Raw genomic sequence first — 19,245 nt, 5'->3', positions numbered from 1 at the left:
GCCTGCAGATGGTCTTCTATTGAACTGTTTTGAATGTTCAAGTGTTTAGCTCTTTCTAAAAGATTATTGTAGTTATTTATAATACCTGTTATAGAAAACTCTTTGAACAACTTCAATTTAGATAAAGTTTCTCACAGCTAGTCTGAGCAGGTCCAAGACCTACAGTGGATTATGTCAAACTACAACTACAGCTCCATTCTCAAAATAATGTATGACTGAAAGCATTTCAGCCAGGATCAGTGCTTTCACCTGTTAGAACAAGTTAGAAAAAGCAGCTGTTTACATGAACTACTATAGAATCCTGAGATTAAAGTTGTTTTCAGACGGCAGGTCTTGACCAGCTGTTTTTCTTCAAACTGAAGTTGTTCAGAGTTATCTGCAACATGTAAAATATTGATCGTTCATAACATTCCCACTGAACACCATCCTTAAAGGGATCCATGATTAGTTGTAACATTAGACTTTATTTGATAAACATTTATTTTAACTGTAAAATAAAGACTGCAAAAATATTGTAGGCTGTTTAGTTTTGTATATTTTTTTAAATATATTTTATCATGGACGGAGCCTTTTTATTTACACACAAAGCATTCTGGGTAAATGATGACGTGGATAGGTCATTGGTGTGAGCGAGCTATATCCACCTTGAAGTTTAATCTTGGACAATATCTGATGATCGACTCTTTTAAATGAAACCAGAGAGCGTTGACAGAGAGGAGAAGGTAGAAATGACTCAGCCTGGAACTGAAAATATGGATGGAGGACAACAGAGCTGCTTCATGGAAGAAGGACCTCAGCTTAGCCTGTTAGCCTTTGCGCTAGCACCAACGCTATATTGCCTTATATGTATTAGCTTGGCACTAGCGAGACAAACAAGCTAAACTSAGGTCCTCCATCCATATTTTCAGTTGCAGCCTGAGTCATTTTTGTGTTCCCCTCTCTGTCATGTGGATGGAGGACCTCATTGACGAGAGGAGAATGTGTAGCACTGAGCTAATGCATATATATGATGATAGCGTCGGGGCTAACGCTAAAGCTAACAGGATAAGCTGAGGTCCTTCCATTAAGCAGCTCTGTTGTCCTCCATCTATATTTTCTGTTCCAGGCTGAGTCATTTCTACCTTCTCCTCTCTGTCAACGCTCTCTGGTTTCATTTAAAAGAGTCGATCATCAGATATTGTCCAAGATTAACCTTCAGGGTGGATATAGCTCGCTAGCAGCCTCACACCGAGGACCTATCCACATCATCATTTACCCAGAATGCTTTGTGTGTAAATAAAATGGCCCGTCCGTGTAATATATTTTTAAACTTTTAGTTTAAAAAATTATAAAAACTAAATGGTCTACAGTATTTTTACAGTCTTTATTTTACAGTTAAAATGTTTATCAAATAAAGTCTAATGTTACAACTAATCATGGATCCCTTTAAAAATATTCCCAATCATCCCTTTTAAATCTTATGCTTTGTTGTACAAACTTTTTAGCTGTTCGTCATCTATGTATATACAGGAATGAATCACACTTGTTGCTCACCTAAAGCATGTTTTATCCAGGTAGGCTCTGGGGAAAATTTGACCTTGAGTTTGGGATTAAAGGGATTATAGAACAAAACAAACACATGAAACTAATAACATACTCCAACTGAGCATTTGAAAGATTTTAGCTGCTGAAAGTGCTTCAACTCCCAGTAGACACCAATATAATATAATAAGGTTTGATTTGAAAAAATAGAAAAAAATGTATGAATCAAGCTGAAATGACCAAAAAAAACTGTTTACATGTGTTTGTAGCACCAGATGAGCTGTAATTCATGCAACAGATCTTACTGTTTTTAATAATGCATCGGTCTTATATGGCACCTTTTTAGGACCCTCAAAGCTGCTTTACGTTATTCATTCACACACTGATGATGGTAAACTACAATGTAGCCACAGCCATCACAACTGTCTACTTGGGCCATCTCAAGAGTGGAACATTTATCAGAGCTGCTTATTTTCTGTTGCGGATCAAACATTAATGTGAAAGCACTCCTGCAAATGAACAACAGACATGATCAAGCAAAGCATGCTCAAATATTTTTGTGGTTTTTTTTTTTTTACTATTATCTACATTTTTGTTCTGTGTAATTTCTGTTTAAATGATTGTTTTTATTTTTATGGCAAAGAGTTTAATGCATCAGAATCATTGATTGTTGTCTCTAAAAGAATCTTCACGGCATAAACTGTTTGCTTCTTTGGTTTACATGGAAAAGTAAGGGGCATTTCTTTGTGAGCTCATTGTGATGTACTGCAAGTTGTGCCAGTATTCTTGTGAAATAAATATCTTAAAGTCTGTCATTGTTGTAATAATTAAGTCAATGCATGAATCGAATGATTCAGTTAAGTTCAAATACAAAACAACACTCTGTTGTCTGTAAATATTTGAGCATGTAAAAATTTATATATTGACTGCAGAAAGTAAAAAGTAAAATAAGCCTTTTATCAGGCACTGCTGCACTTTATTTTGTTTCTACACAGTCTACAGTCAAAACTGATAATTACAATCCAATACAAGATAGAACTCAATGCCAACCGTCGCTGTATGTGTGATTTACAGCCAACCATATGTCAACAACGCAATGTGTAATTAGACCACGTCCCCCCAAATTTGGACTGCATTCCTGTAGTGGGGTGAATCAGGATTGACCATAGTGAATTGGGTGCCGATTGGCTGAAATATGTGGAATTCAGAGCCAAATGTATGTCAATGGCATGACGTCTGACTTTGCCGCACCATTAATACCACGCCTTCCACTAAAAAGTCTTTGTGCTTGAAAACAACTGAGATCAACTTGTTATCTGTTCTGACAATTTATTACTGGTTAGGTCAAGAGGGTCATAGATGGAGCTTTCAAAGCCAAAAAATGTCACTTCCTGTTTTCAGGGGGTGTGGCTTTAATGGTATCATAACCACATGGTCGGGCACGCAACAGGGAAGACTCATCCTAAGTTTGGTGTCTTTTGGCCTTTCTTGTGAAAGTTTCTCCTTTCTGAAATTTTAACGGCCAGACGGAGAGCATTTCCTAGTCCTCTACCCCGGCAACAGGGGACAAAAATGCCATTTTTACCAATGCTGACAAAACAATATTCAAGGGTGCCAGTGCTCAAGGATTCAAACTTTTTCCTATTCACCAGTTTTTCTTTGTTTGTCACAAATTTTTTTATTTTTCCAAGTTACAGGGGTAAAAACCCCTGTAAATTGGAAAAATAAAAAAGAGAGAAGAGATAAAACTTTTTCAGTAAAGAAGAACCTGTCCAGAGGACCTACTTAATTTATTTTTAATTTTATTTTTTACCTGGATTATTGATGCATCAGAATGATATTTTATGAAGTTTTTAGATAGTGACAGTTTCATATTTTTTACAAAGATTTTAACACAGGATATTAGAATGTGAAGATGCTACAATGACTTTGAGCTATTCAAACATTTCAAAGGTTTTCCGAACAAACTTTTTTTATTTCTACAATCTTTCTATTTCTCATGAATACCAAATATCAAAGCATGGGTTTTTAATCATTTTTCATCCTGTTTCACTAGTTTAAGTCTCGTGGGATACTCTCAAATTACCAGACATTAGCGTGTGACTACCAGACACTTCTGCCAGTTAAAATTTCAAATTTTCAGAACAACTTACGGTTGTAGTTGTCGAGTATGATCAGTACATCAGGAGGAAAGCTTCTAATGATGAATTGATGAGTGACTGTCTCAGGCAGCAGCAGAACTCCAATGATGAAGAGGAGGAACAAGAATAACCATCATGAGAAGATAAACCTTTGCACAGCGTCGAAGAGGATTGGACTTGAAGGACAGCACAGAGGCACTAATCAAGAGCAACAGTGACTGAGGTCTACAGCAGTGATTCCCAACCAGAAGAGCATATTACAGGGGGTATGTGGAAAAATTTACCAGGTGTGTAAAAAAAATTAAAATAGGACTGAGATTTGTGGATCCCTATGATTTCTGCAATGCGTAAAATACAGCCAGAATCACAGAATAACACAAAATGGAATCTAGTGTAAAATGTGGAATCTCATGGAGTTTCTGATGTATTTTGGATGTTACTGTTTTCTTAACCTGCTTAATCTGGTTTATTTATTTAATTACTTACTCACTTTCAAGGCAATCTTTTTAAATTTATTTTGAATTTGAGTTGGAAAAAATAAAATGCATGAGAATTAAACATTCTAACGAGTTAAATAAACAATTTTCATTTAATAATCAGTTGTAGTACATTAAAGTTTTGGAGAATCATTACACTGAAGGGGTACTAGTGGGATGACAAATTGACTCAGGGCGTACACAAGTCTAAATAGGTTGGGAACCACTGGTCTAAACTCCTGAAACATTCCAGCACTTTCAGGACCTTGGACAGTTCATTCAACCCTGCACACTGTCTAAAGTCCTGAAACATTCCAGCACTTGCCGGACCTTGGACAGCTCCTTCAGCCCTTCACACTGTCTAAAGCAGTGATTCCAAACCAGGGATACGTGAGCATACSTATTACAGGGGGTTCGTGGAAAAATTTCCCAAGTGTGTAAAAACATAAAATAAAAATAGGACTGAAATATGTAGGGCTCTATGATTTCCACAATATGGACATCACAGATGAAATAACGGAATTGACACAAAATGGAATCCTGTTTAAAACGTGGAATCTCATGGAATTTGCTCATTTGGGTGAGTTTCTGATGTATTTTGGACAATACAATAAAATGCAGTCAATACAATTTCCTTGTTTATTTATTTAATTATTCACTTTCAAGGCAACATTTTATCTTTAATTTGAGTTGAAAAAATAAAATGTCTGAGAAACGTTCTAGGGGGTTAAATAAATATTTTTCATTTAATAATCAGTTGTAGTACATTAAAGTTTTGGAGAATCATTACACTGAAGGGGTACTAGTGGGATGACAAATTGACTCAGGGGGTACACAAGTCTAAATAGGTTGGGAACTACTGGTCTAAAGTCCTGAAACATTCAAGCACTTTCAGGACCTTGGACAGTTCATTCAACCCTGCACACTGTCTAAAGTCCTGAAACATTCCAGCACTTTCAGGACCTTGGACAGTTCCTTCAGCCCTACACTGTCATTGAAACATTCCAGCTCTTTCAGGATCTTGGACATTTCCTTCAGCTACACTGTCTTTGAAACATCCCAGCACTTTCAGGAACTTGGACAGCTTCTTCAGCCCTTCACACTGTCTAAAGCAGTGGTTCCAAACCAGGGATACGTGAGCATACCTATTACAGGGGGTTCGTGGAAAAATTTCCCAAGTGTGTAAAAACATAAAATGAAAATAGAACTGAAATATGTAGGGCTCTATGATTTCCGCAATACAGACATCGCAGATGAAATAAAGGAATTGACACAAAATGGACTCCTGTTTAAAACGTGGAATCTCATGGAATTTGCTCATTTGGGTGAGTTTCTGATGTATTTTGGACAATACAATAAAATGCAGTCAATACAATTTTGGAAGCTGCTGTTTTCTGCACCTGCCATTATCTTTATTTATTTATTTACTTATTCACTTTCAAGGCAACATTTTTATCTTTATGTTTAATTTGAGTTTAAAAAAATTAAATGCCTGAGAATTAAACATTCTAGGGGGTTAAATAAATATTTTTATTTAATAATCAGTTGTAATACATTATAGTTATGGAGAATCATCATTATGTTTGGTGGCATGACAAAATGGCTCAGGGCGTAAAAAACGGTTTGGAACCACTAGTCTACAGTACCAGACAACACTACTAAAAAGAAGTAGACCTTAAGTATATGTTATTAAGTAAGTATATTTCTTAAGTATATTTCCACGAATGTACTTTTACTTACAAAGGACACTAACAAGTACTGTATATGTCTTGGGACTAAACTGACCCACTTTATGTTTATGAAAGTACACTTTTAAGCATACTTATTTGTCTTTCTACTTTAAATCTACTTTTAGTTTACCAAAGTAGACGTTTTTGTATACTGAAACTAATCTATGCATACTATTAATTTACTAGCAGTAAATTTCTGGTGTCCTTTTTTTAGTTTATGAAAATACACTTTAAATGTACTAAAAGTTTTGTATTAGTTTAACAATACATTTCTAATCCACTGTCTATTTGTTGGTTGTCTTTTGGTGACTCCTTTCTTCAGGGTCCAGAGTGGGGCAAATGAGGGTGGAGAAATATGGGTGCATCACCTCTCTTACACAAATGTTTAGTCAGAGTGTTTGAACCAGCAACATTCCGAACACAGGCTTGTCTTCTCTAACTTCAGTACCATCACTCCTCCTGTTCACTGTCCGTCTGTTTTCTTCTGCTTATCTGGGGTCGCGTCGCGGGGGCAGCAGCCTAAGAAGAGAGACCCAGACTTCCCTCTCCCCAGCCACGTGGGCCAGCTCCTCTGGGGGAATCCCAAGGCGCTCCCAGGCCAGCCGAGAGATATAGTCCCTCCAGCGTGTCCTGGGTCTTCCTCTGGGTCTCCTCCCAGTGGGACGTGCCCGAAACACCTCACCAGGTAGAGGCGTCCTGACCAGATACCTGAGCCACCTCAACTGGCTCCTCTCGACGTGGAGGAGCAGCTGCTCTACTCGGAGCCCCTCCCGGATGACTGAGCTTCTCCCCTTCTCCCCATCTCCATGGTTTTCTCGCGAGAAAAAAATATAAGTGGAAAATGGCTGCTCTCATCTTTCATACTTATCTTACCATGGATACTTTGTTGTAGCTTCAAATTTAGTATGACCTAAATTTTATTGACAATACGCTGTAAAATCTTTGAAAAGTGGACAATCTTTATGAACCTAAATCGACATTGATTTTATTTAACGTGTTTCATCAGAAATATATGCTTGTGAATAATCTCATGACCAGTTCAAGAGAAATTCTCAATGAATAGTTCGTTTCTATGTTTTGAATAATTTCACTCCTAAATTTAATTTCATTGCTGTAGTACTAATAATGACCTTTAGGTGGCAGTAACGTTCACAATCTGAGTCACGACTCGTGCAAAGTTAAAGTTAGGTGTAAAGTTTGTGCTCTGCTGGACAAACCTGGTGTAGTTTATAAAAGCATAGCCTCTAACCATACTTTTCTAAAACGTCCTTTGAGGGAGGAAAAAAAAGAGCAAAGCTGATGAAAATGATATCACAAAATTTGACTAAATGAGGCGTATGACGTAAACACGCAAACACGTTTCTGTTTTACGTGGTGACGTTGTGAGTGCTCCGCTATGATGGCAGCCGACGGTTGACAGTGAAGCGGTGTTGAATGTAAAGTGTTGAAAAGTTAGCTGAACCCCCCGATACAACAAACACAGAACATATTAACAGTTCTCAGAGAGTACACGCTTTAAACACACAGCTGCACGGTTAGGGGAACGGTAAGTTGAAGAAGCTTTGCTTGTATGAAAGTGTCGCGCGTGTGTGTGTGCTCTGTATTCGTCTTTTCAGTCATCATGTCTTGCACACAAACACGCTCACACACACTGCCATTAGATTTTGTCGTGCTAGCTGTCGACTTGAAAAGTGAAGGAAAAGTTCAAACACGGCTTCACTCCGCTCCTCCTCCTAGTTTGAAGCAACGCTTCGCCTTCTAACTTGCTAACAGTGAACGGAGTTAGCCTAAATGCTGCTGCAGCCCTGAGCTAATGTTTAAACACTCTGCCAACACATCACTGCTTGTCGTGGGGGCTCTGCGCCTGTTTAAACTGCAAAAACTCTTTGTCATTTAGCAGCCGATGCAATATATTCCAGCTAAAAGACAAAGTGCTCTGGAAGTAAGTGTTCTGTGATCTAAAGCATTTATTTTCTGCACAGTTCTGCCAGTCAGTGCATTGACAGGAACAGGTTTTCTGCAGCTATTTCAACAGGACTTTAATTATGTACAACCATAGTGTTGTTTAAGTTGCCTTATGTCAACAACCTACCCCTCTTTCATGTATGTTGCTTCTTTTTTCCACCTGAGACATTTCAAAGTTAAGGCTAGTATTGAATGGAAAATGTTTTTTGTGCCATTATTTTTGAAATGTTTGCTTGTTTTAAAAAGTTAAAGCATTTGACCGTCTCTAGATTGTTCAAAATGCTTCAGAAAGACTTTAGTTATCATGTCTTTGCTCGTTATTTGTACATTCATATTAAAGTATTGTCACAGTCAAGCTGCTCTCAGTCAGTCCAGATGTTGAAAAAGTGCTGAAATGAGAGAGTTGATTTTAAGATTTATTGTATGGAAAAGGTTGGTTACTTTATTAACAGAATTGCTAGCTTCTATAATTTGTTAGTACATAATTATAATTTCATAAAACAAAGCTTAATGACTTCAACCTTTTAAATAATAAGATAAATAATAATAATAATAATAATAATAAGATAAAAAGTTTTTATCTAAGCAAAAAAGCTTTTAAACACGATATTTTTGCTGAAATTGAAATAAAACGATAATGGGGACAGGAAAATTAGATTAAAACCTCTCAAATGATAAGGTATTTATTCATCTGCTGAGATGCATTGTAACTAAAAGTAAAGAGTACAAAACATTGCTTGTACAAAAAATTCCCAACAAATAACCGCAACTGTGTTCAAATCCAGTAAACTAGTTAATTTACTAACCTTTTGGCAGCCAAAATGGTTAAAATAAATCCTAAAACAAAAAATATCTTCAGGTATTTATGTTACTAAAATATAAATTTCTTAATGAAAAAGCTGTAACTTTTAACTCTATCCTTCAGATAATCTAACCAAAGATAAAAGTATTGTTTTTAAAACTTGCCGAATCTTTGATCCTTTCAAACAGTTGAACCTCGACTGAAATTATTTTTTGTTGTGTTTTATTATGAGTGGACAGTCTTGATTTCTGCACGAAGTGCCTCAAGATTTTTTTTAATTCAGACATTTATTTAGAGTATTTTAAGCTTTAAGTTAAAATACTTAAGTTCTTTATTATTTTATTGTTTTGTTTTTTGTTTTTAATGTTTTTTTTCCTGTTAAGAACTTAGAGGGATTTTTACTTTTGAAAAATGTCCTAAACAGTCTTATTAATCTGATCCCGTGTCTCCTGTGCTGGATGAAGTGGCACTATGCCCGCAGCTACTGTGGATCACAGCCAAAGAATATGTGAGGTTTGGGCCAACAACCTGGAGGAGGAGCTGAAGAGAATCCGACAAGTCATCCGAAAATACAACTACATCGCCATGGTGAGCGCTGCTGACACCCCCCGTCCCCTCGCCAACACACCCAGGTTCCCCAGTGTTCACAGCTCCTCGTCTTTCTGCAGGACACGGAGTTTCCAGGTGTTGTGGCGAGACCAATCGGCGAGTTCAGAAGCAATGCAGACTATCAGTACCAGCTGCTGCGCTGCAACGTGGACCTGCTGAAGATTATACAGCTGGGCCTCACCTTCATGAACGAGCAAGGGGAGTATCCACCTGGAACGTCGACGTGGCAGTTCAACTTCAAGTTCAACCTCACGTAAGATCACAGTCCTGTTGTTTTGAATAGAATTGATTTTACTGTTAGCAAACTATCTCCTGAACTGCTGCAAGCATTTTAACGAGCTTTCAGAACGTAATCATTAGATCTACAGCTAATTAACTTTTGAGGTCAACACAGTTTAACATGGCCGCCACAGCTAATCGAGTTTAGTAAACACACAGAAGTAGCTAACTCAGCTAATTTTACCAAGATTGGGAAAACTAGCTGGTAGTTGATGAGAGTCATCTTCAACACATACTCTGAGCACTAACAGATCACACCACATCTTTATTTCAAACTTTGGCATCCAAGGTGGAGGATGATATGCATTCAAGACTGCTAGTTTCGATCTTTTTGTGGTGTTTTTATGTTTCACAGTAGGTTTTTGATTAAAGCTTCATTTGGGGGGTGGGGGTGGGAGTTATTATGTATAATCAACTTTTCTGAGCTTTATTTCATGTTATATTCCCTCATCAAGAACATACCCAGAGTGTTGCTTTGACTCATTCAGAGAAATCCTTGTATCTCAGCCATGTGGAGCTGCCCAAACACTTGCTGGTACAAAGCCCCGCCTATTTGTACAAAGCTCCTCCCTGGAGCTCAGCCTGCAGCCGAGCTCCCGGCCCACAGAGCTCCCCTCCCCTGAAGCATTGTTTGGAAATGTGCTGAGAATTTTAAAATTTCAAGGCGTTTAGGTAGACTATGATGCAAAGTCAAATTTCAAACAATTTTCATTGTTGTATAAAATTGAACTATGTGCCTGGAAAATACATAATACCACTAAATTAATCATCCCTATTACGGATCGTATCAAGCAGCCCCTAAAATATGTTAAATAATTTTATTTTGTTCGTTCTTTACACTTTCACAATTGTCTTTCCTTTTAAGAACTTTGAATTTCAGATTTAATTTCAGTGTTTTAACAAACCTGTTTTAATCCCAGCTATGATAAAAGAGAAAATGTTTAGGACTCAGTGAGCTGAAGCACACATGGAGATTTACAGTCTGGATTTTCAAACCAGTGAAATCAGATGAAATATTTCAATGAAGATTTTGTACCATAAGACAAGACAAAGAGAAGCCTTACCATGGTCCTCTCTTTTCAGACCTTTCTGTTGCTCTGTATGGACCTTTAGATCTCAGACTTTTCTCACAGACCCCAGCCTGAGCCTAGACTTTGTGACATTTCCTCTTGGATATTATTTAACGTCTTGGTTGTTTGGATCAGAACATTGTGGTTCTTGTCTTTCCATCAGAGAAGATATGTACGCTCAGGACTCCATCGAGCTTCTGACCACTTCAGGGATTCAGTTCAAGAAGCACGAGGACGAAGGCATCGAGACGCTGTACTTCGCAGAGCTGCTGATGACTTCTGGAGTGGTGCTATGCGACGGAGTCAAGTGGCTGTCGTTTCACAGGTATCCTGCTTTTATGCTCCTCAGTAGCGCTGTCAGAGGCCATGGCTCCTGCGTCAACGCTGCTTTCATGTCAGTGAGTAGATAAGCAACTAGTTTTTCTTCCTGCACCTCCTGCTTGACACTGTTTTGAACACATGGAACAAAAGTGTAGCGAGACGGTTTTTAGAACACTGTGTCGGCTCACCCCAAATCACGACTACCATGAAGGAGGTGTCATTACGTGTACATGGGTGTTGAATTGTTTCGTTGGAAGTTAAGACTTTTTAACGTTTTCTGATTCAAGTGAAAGTAGTGATTTAAAAAAAAAAGAAGAATAAAAAACTGGAGAGGTAGCAACAAAGAGGAACAAACTGAAGCCCATCTCAGATGAAATGATCTAAAAGCTATTTCTGATTCCCTCTTGTTCCCTTACAAGCTTCAGTCTCGATTAGTTTTCTCACTCTTTGTAAAAATCATAAATTATATATTTTATTATTATTATTATTATTATTATTATTATTATTGAAATGTGAGTGTGAGCAGAGGAGCGTAATTGTTTTTACATCAAGGCAGGCAGAGGCAGGTCTAGTTGTGATGCATATGAAACTGTTCACTTGTGGGAGAACTGAGCTCACTTCCTGTTTCATTCAACTTTAATTTTTTTTAAACCAACTGCAGCAAAATGCCATGATTTACTTGAATATAAAATAATTACAAAACCTTCAGGTTTAGGCAGTATTTAGTTCAACCCAGTGATAATTCTGTACAAGGAGCTCCAGGTTGATGTCAGTAAGAACAGGGCTGCTTCACTGAGCAGCACTTGGGTCTGTTTCATACACTGTATTTCATGATGACACAATCACATTGTGTTAGAAGTAATTAATAATGTCTTTGAAAGAAAACACTCAAAACTGCTTCAGACACTTTAATGTTACATCCTGCTGAATGTTAAAGTTTGGCCAGCAGATGACACTACACTAATATGTATGAAATGCTTCAGTTGTTCAGAAAGCCTCAGTTTCTTCATCATCAGTATAATCTTTAACATGCTGCTCAATCATTTAATTTATAAGCTGCAGAGACACTCTTTCCTCAGGTTTCTTTGCTCCATGTTCAGTGTGGTACACATCTGATGCCAAACAGCGCTGTGACTACTTTTCACCCTTTACATTGGTAGACTGACTGATTACAAGAGTGAAAACTCCTGTGATGCTGATTACAGCTCACACCTTAGTTTAATGTGTCCCTGTGCTCAAAATAGTTTCAATCTTTTCTCGGGTTACCATTCTGTTTGCCAAGCTTCATTAGTTCACTTGTGTTTTAATCCTGGTGACCAAAAATTCAAAAGCAGTGACTGATTTTAAGTAATTTTCTATTGTTATTGTCAGTTTGAGGTTATTTCAGGGACCATTGTCGGTTTTTCTTTCTGAACAAACCAGCCCAGATGTCTGCACACCAAACATGAGACAAAACTGACCTGTTGTTTAGTTTGTCCTGGCAGAGTAGAAGTAAGAAAATGTTTTGACACCTCTCAATGTGCAGCTAACCTTTGTCAAATAATTTGTGTGTTTTTCAGTGGCTACGACTTTGGGTACCTGATCAAGATTCTGTCCAACGCCAACCTACCTGAGGAGGAGGTGGACTTCTTTGAGATTCTCCGCTTGTACTTCCCAGTTATTTATGATGTGAAGTACCTGATGAAGAGCTGTAAAAACCTGAAGGTGCTTTGATAGACTCTGCAGCCAGAAGCACAGAGGGTCTTTTGAAAGAAACTGTCCCGCTTTGATTTCTTTTGTGGCTGTTTTCACTCTTGAACTGCAGTTGAGTTTTCTTTTATCTTTTTTGCTCCATGGGCAGATCAGACCAGAAAAATTCAGTTTTTGTTTGTTAATATTAGTCGAACTTATTATGAAAAAGAGAAACGCAGAAGTTTTTATTTGTAAGACTGGCTGCAGGTCTACATATGGATTTGCCCCACTGGATACAGCTTTTTTTGTCTTTGAACCGACACACGGAGACTGATCTAATGTCTCTGAAACTGAGCAAACAGTTGTCGAAACAGAAATCCAGTTATTTATGTACTTATCTGCAGAACAGCTGACATTGTACTCTGTATGATGGTGACTTCAGATCTAGTCAGAGTAATTATTATCAAACAGGTTGGTTAGACCATATATCATTATTTAGCACTACCTGCAGGTCCTGGTTGACCCTTCGTGCATCTGTCACACACAAACTTCAGGTTAAAACCTTAAAAAAATCAGAATATAATCACCTGAGAACATTGTTTTTAGTAAAAATAATAATGCATTTTATTTGAATAGCACTTTTCTAAAAAGAGACTTTACAAGAGTCAAGCAAAGTTACAAACAATAGTTAAGTACATCAACAAAATCATAAAAGGAAAACAAATACATAGCACCGAACATTAAAAAAAAAAATAAAAAAGGAGAGAAAAGTAACAGGATAAGCAAGAAACAGGACAAAATGATACATTAAAAGCTGTTCTGAAAAGGTGTGTTTTGAGATGTGGGTGGATCTGTACAGTCACTGGGGAGAGTTCCAGAGTGTGGGAGCAGCTCTGGGTGAGGCCCGTTACCCCAGGTCCAGTGCTTAGTTCTAACTGGAGGAGACAGGAGGTTGGCATCAGAGAAGGGGGCTGCGGGGAGGAGTGTGATGGTGGAGCGGGTTGGTGAGGTAGCATGGGTCTTGGTTATGGAGGGATTTTTGGGTAAGAAGGAGGACTTCAGGTACAGGGGGCCAATGGAGTTTCTGGAGAACTGGGGTGATGTCACAGTAGCAGGTGTGGTTGAGCAGCAGAGTTTTGTATGAGCTGGAGTTTATTGAGGACTTTGGATGATGAACCATAAAGAACACTGTTACAGTAATCGAGTGCAGGTAATGAAGGCATGAATGAGGTTTTCAGCATCTGACAGTGATGGGCGGAGACAAGCAATGTTTTTAAGATAAAAGAAGGCAGTTCTTGTGATGTGATGGTTTACATGGTTTTCAAATTGCTGTTGAAGAGAACTCCAAAGTTGCAGACATGAGTGGGATGGAGACAAGGTGGTGTTGTCAATGGTGAGACTGAAGTTGATGGTGGTTTTGTAATGGGATTTGGGACCGATGATGATGATGAAGTCTGATTCGTCATCATTAAATTTGAGGAAGTTTAAGTGCATCTATGATTTTATCTCGGTGGGGCAACTGGTCAGGGTGGAGTGAGTTGCAGTCGTGATGGATTTGGTGGAGATATAGAGCTGGACATCGTCAGCATAGCAGTGGACGTGAAGACCGTGGATGATGGTGGAGCATGTAGAGGGCCAAGCACCGAAACCTGGGGGACACCTTGTAATAAAGGATTTGTGGAGGAGGTATAGTTATTGATGCTGATGAATTGTTGCCTGTTTGTGAGATACGACTGTAACCAGGAGAGGGTGGTGCCAGTGAAGTTGAGGGAGGATTCAAGGCGGAAGAGAGCAATGGTGTGGTTTATGGTATCGAAGGCTGTGGTGAGGTCTAAGAAGAGGAGAATGCTGAGATGACCAGAATCTGAGAAAAGGAGGAGACCATTGGTAAATTTGAGGAGAGCTGTTTCTGTGCTGTGACCTGAACAGAAGCCGGACTGAAATGGTTCATACAAGTCATTGGAAGTGAGATGGGTTTTGAGTTGATTGTCAGTAGCAGGTTCCAGTATATTAGACAGAAAGGGGAGGTTGGATAGTGTCAGAGTTTAGTCCAGGTTGTTTGAGGATGGGGTCACAGCAGCCAGTTTGAGAGTTTGGGGGACTGGAGCAGTGCAAAGGGAAGAGCTGATGGTGATAGTGAAAAGTGGGGAAATGACAGAAAGCAGTCCTTAACGAGCTTGGATGGGATGGGGGTCCAGAGCACAAGTGGAGCTTTGCATGCACTGCAATGAGTTTGGACAACTTCCACTGGGGTCATGGGAGAGAACTGAGATAGAGGCAGAGTGCTGCAAAGTGAGGAAGTTGAGGCTATGTGGTGGTAGTCAGATTACTGTAAATGGTGTCTATTTTGTTTTGGAAAAATGACAGAAAGGCATTGCACTTATGTACTGTGAAGGAGTTGGAGATATTATCACTGGGTTTAAGGAGTTTATCTACTGTGGAGAAAAGAGCCTTGGAGTTAGATGAGCCAGAATGTATGAGGTTTAAGACGTAGGTGGATCGAGTTGAGTTAGGAATATCTTTCTATTAGAGAAGGTAGTTGTTTTATACTTGGAGATGGACAGTTAAACTAGTTTTCTGGGATACTCTTTGCAGCTGTCGCTTACGGGACTGCATTTGGTGGAGTTCGGTGGTGTACCAGGGACCAGAATGTCTGCAAGTGACTGTTTTGGTTTTGATGGGAGCCAGTTAATCGACATGAGGAGAGTGTGTGGTTATGAGTTAAAAGGTCAGAGGGGTTTATGCTCAGAATTTAAAGCAATTAATGCTGTTTCACATTAGTTTTCCTGACAACCTAAATGTCACTCTCTTTGCTTGCGGAGGGGGAATTCCACCTTTGTCCAGTTGAGAACTAGAACCTCAGACTCATCCTGGCTGCTTCACACTCGTTTCAACATCTTGACTTTGCTCTGAGTGGTGTTTAAAAACATCTAATACGTTTCTCTCAGGTTTTCCTTCGACTTGAAGTGTTGTTAATGGTGGTGTTGGTGGTTTTTATTCTTCAGGGCGGACTGCAGGAAGTAGCTGAGCAACTGGAACTGGAGAGGATTGGACCACAGCACCAGGCCGGCTCAGACTCTTTACTCACAGGCATGGCGTTCTTCAAAATGAGAGAGGTACAAGCAGCTGTGTGGAAGAAGATTAGTCATACTGAGTGCTACATTTAATTTAATAACTTTGTCTTTTTTTGTAATGCGTTTATTGTTTTATAAGATATTTCATTTAGATTTATTTAATTTTGCAAAGCAGTGTTTTTTAGACATTTATGACTCAAAGTTTTTAATCTGTATTCTGTCTTCTGAAATGTGCATTTTTCTCAAGTCAACTCGAAGCTCTGGATTTTATCCAACAAATTATTAAAATCCTTTCTTGATTGTCGTCTCATGACGTCATCAGCTTCTGCATGGATGACAAGTGTTTTTAGTTCTGGATATTCAGCTGTGATCTCCAGTATCTTCTATGTGAGATCAGACACCATATTATCAGCAAAGCTAAAAAGTTTGGCCTTTTTCTTGTTTCAAAACTGTTGAATCTCACCCACAGCTCTGTCAGCTAAAACCAACATTTCTTGGTTCATGGAAATCTCTCTCCACTCTCGCTTTAGATTTGGGCTGAATCTGGTCTCAGCTTTCTCGCTGGGGTCAGAAAGGGACCTTTGCGCTGACTCACAAACTTCTTCCAGTGGTGTGAATCTGTTTTGCAGAAATATTCCTGTCTCTTCTGGTGGCTCGCTGTTATCTCTCGTTTTGAGAACAGTCTGCTGTTGTCTTCTCCTTAACACCGGGTTAGAAAATGATGGATTTGGATGAACTGGAGTTTTTGAAGATTTTTATTTGAAATACCAAAAAGAATAGAATTGAAATAGTCCAGTCTTGAAGATATAAAGGCTGGACAAGGTTTTCAGCCTCCAGTTGAGAAAGTAATGGGATGAGACTGGCAATGCTTCTTAGATGGAAAAAATGAGGTTTTGCACAGATGTTTCACCTGAGTGTTAAATAAAAGGCGAGGATCAAAACGGACAGTGGAAAGTAACATAAGTAGTAGAATGTGCGATGTCCTGTCCAGAAAAAGTTATGACTGTGAGGTGGGATGACTGAACCTGATGAGTGCCAATCAGCATCGCCTCAGTTTTGGAGCTATTCAGTTGAAGATAGTTATTGTTCATTCATAAGACGCTGAATCTTAACTTCCAACACCGCTACCTTCTGGAGAAGTTGGCAGAAATCCTCTGGAAAAAAAGGGAGGCATCTTGAAAGCTTGGCTGTCCTTTGTCTCAGCAAAGTCCTCTCAGCTTGTTCAACAGCAGTGAAAAATAAAAATGAAGTGGTCCTCTGCAATCCAAATCAACCAGTCATGTCACAGGGTCATGCGCCTGCTTGCACTAAAAGTCTCTTCTCTCCTTTTCTAATGTCTTATGTGTATCTCTAGACAGTAATATAACACCCTAGTCTTACCTTTTACTTTATCCTAAACAAACTTTATTTCCACGTCCATTGTATAACTATAACTTGAATTTGTTTCAGTAAATGGGTAAAAGAAACAAACTTTGTCAGTGTCCAAGTAGATATGGACCTAACTGTAGTCAGATGTAATAATATCCACTGTACAACAAAAATAAACATGGTCTTTGATGTTTTCCCCCCAGATGTTCTTCGAGGATCACATCGATGATGCGAAATACTGCGGTCATTTGTACGGGCTCGGCTCGGGCTCCGCCTATGTTCAGAACGGGACGGGAAACGCCTACGAGGACGAGGCTAGCAAGCAGCAGTCGTGACATCGCTCTGAAACTCTGCCATCCTCCCACACACACACACAGAGTCGGCGCGGTGCCGAGGCAAGGCTGGACGTCGACAACGATCAGAGGAACAACATTCATATGCATCATTTAGCAAGCTGTTCTCATAGGCTCTACTCACCTTTAACATGTGAACGTTACGGTGAAACGACTCACAGCTGTCCTCATCCGTGCCGCAGCTGCATGTTTGTGAGTTTAGTCTTTTATTCCTGCGGGGCGGCACAGACAGCGTGGTCGGTTCAGCTAACATGTTGGGGATAGATGGGGTTTTAGTTTTCCTGAAGTGTTCTGTGGACATGTTTTGCACTTTAAAGTTGATTTTATATGGAAAGCTGGACACGTTTCTGATGTGTGTATGTATGTGTGTGTTTCTCCTGTTTGTTGCCTTTTGTGTTCCAGTTTTACATTTTGAAAGTCTTTCAGCTCTCACCACGCTCAGCCTTAACGTTACCCGCATTCTTCCCTTTTAAACTTTTAATTTATTGAGTAGTTGGACACTAAAATGTCCTGATTTCCTGGTGACTAACGGAGCTCACCGAGTGTGTTTACCTGCACTTGAATCTTTTTTTTTTGTTTGTTTGTTATTGTTGTTCATATGAAGAGATTGTTGCTCTGATTTCACTGTGAAACTTCAGACTTGTACAGCTTTCTTTAGAATAAGATGTTAAAAACAAAATGAACAGCAGTTTTTATTACTGTTTTGTTTTCGTCTTAATTCTTGGACAACAGAAAATTCACATGCCAGAATATTAGTATGTATAAAGATGCATACAGACAGTTTTCATTAGAGGAATGTGTGTTATTTGTGTGTGTGTAAACACTCTCACTTAATCAGCTCTATAGAACTAACTGATGCAACAAAACCTTTAAAAAAAACTTTACGGTGAATAAAGAGTTTTCAGCTGTAGGACACTTTAAACTACTCTGTTCAGAGTAAATTTTTATTTTGTTTTAGTTTAATTAAAATAAATAAAATGTACCTCTTGGAACTATAAACCACATTTCATTTCACTTTAGACACTTTTTTCCCCCTCGCCGTACACTCACGCTGCGTCAACAAGCTGCATGTCCTAAATATTTGAATAAATGCTGTTTGTGAAGTCCTGATCTCAGATAGGTGTGTTGGAGTGTAGGGTGTGTATTAACCTGTTGTCTGCATAACAAAACTGACATGTTTTCTCTCTGCAGTTCGTCTGCCACACTGTAAAAGAAAAGATATGCAATCTACAAAAAGAATGTTTTTAGATTTTTTTTTCCTTTTTGTAAATAAAGGCTTGAGATTTTTCTACTGTTCCAATGCTCCAGGCTGTGCCGTGTTTTTACTGATTCCTTACAGAGGAGACATGAGACAAGATGAGCTCATTTTATTCTCAGAAGGCATCACACATCCAGATCAAACAGACAGATAGAAAAATATACGTCACCCATGAAGGTTTGTACAGACATTCTTTTACCAAGTAGTACAGCTTCAACATAGAAGTCAGAAAAAAAAAGGAGCAGCAGCACCTGCTTTCTAATGGCGAGCAGATCTGCAGCTGCAAACTACGGAGGCTTGTGTTTTTTGCAGGCAGCCGGTGTGCAAAGACCTCCAGGGAGAAACAGGAAGCTTCTCAGCAGATTGATGTAGACCACAGGTCACCACACAGCAGTTTATGCAACTGGCAGAAGGGGGTGTTTCACTCAGTAACATCACTCATGCTATCAGAAGAGCCCTTATAGAAGAATTACTAATGACTACGTGTTTTTCCTTTACTCATCGTTACAAGGTGTGTTTGTGTTGACGTCCTGAGATGAGAAGAGCATGCATCTCCTGAACTTCCACAATACTTTGCATGATGCATGGAGAAAAAAAAGATTATATA

At 38.9% G+C, this 19,245-nt stretch overlaps 1 protein-coding gene across 2 annotated transcripts; it reads left to right on the top strand.

Moving 5' to 3' along the window:
* The first annotated feature begins 7,260 nt into the window (after positions 1–7,260).
* On the top strand, positions 7,261–18,682 carry cnot7 (CCR4-NOT transcription complex, subunit 7). Of its 2 annotated transcripts, none has more exons than XM_014024136.1 (7): positions 7,261–7,414; positions 9,100–9,223; positions 9,304–9,497; positions 10,757–10,918; positions 12,474–12,618; positions 15,591–15,701; positions 17,231–18,682. In XM_014024136.1, exons 2-7 carry the CDS (start codon positions 9,107–9,109, stop codon positions 17,360–17,362), a joined length of 861 nt encoding a protein of 286 aa, XP_013879590.1. In that variant the 5' UTR covers positions 7,261–7,414; positions 9,100–9,106; the 3' UTR covers positions 17,363–18,682. The 2 variants fall into 2 exon arrangements, with proteins under 2 accessions (XP_013879590.1, XP_013879591.1); XM_014024137.1 differs by lacking the exon at positions 7,261–7,414 and adding an exon at positions 7,421–7,810.
* The last annotated feature ends 563 nt before the right edge of the window (positions 18,683–19,245 follow it).

This window comes from Austrofundulus limnaeus, unplaced genomic scaffold (genome assembly GCF_001266775.1).
Source record: "Austrofundulus limnaeus strain Quisiro unplaced genomic scaffold, Austrofundulus_limnaeus-1.0 Scaffold408, whole genome shotgun sequence".
NCBI classification, from domain to species: domain Eukaryota; kingdom Metazoa; phylum Chordata; class Actinopteri; order Cyprinodontiformes; family Rivulidae; genus Austrofundulus; species Austrofundulus limnaeus.
The sequence above is the reverse complement of the archived record's forward strand: the minus strand, read 5'-3'. Positions and strand labels throughout refer to the sequence as shown.

What these genes read in the sequence shown, in the direction of transcription:
- cnot7 (XM_014024136.1), top strand. Translation starts at nt 9,107, where the DNA reads ATGCCCGCAGCTACTGTGGATCACAGCCAAAGAATATGTGAGGTTTGG. An exon ending in AATACAACTACATCGCCATG is followed by an intron (nt 9,224 to 9,303) that starts GTGAGCGCTGCT and finishes GTCTTTCTGCAG; the next exon opens with GACACGGAGTTTCCAGGTGT. An exon ending in CGTTCTTCAAAATGAGAGAG is followed by an intron (nt 15,702 to 17,230) that starts GTACAAGCAGCT and finishes TTTTCCCCCCAG; the next exon opens with ATGTTCTTCGAGGATCACAT.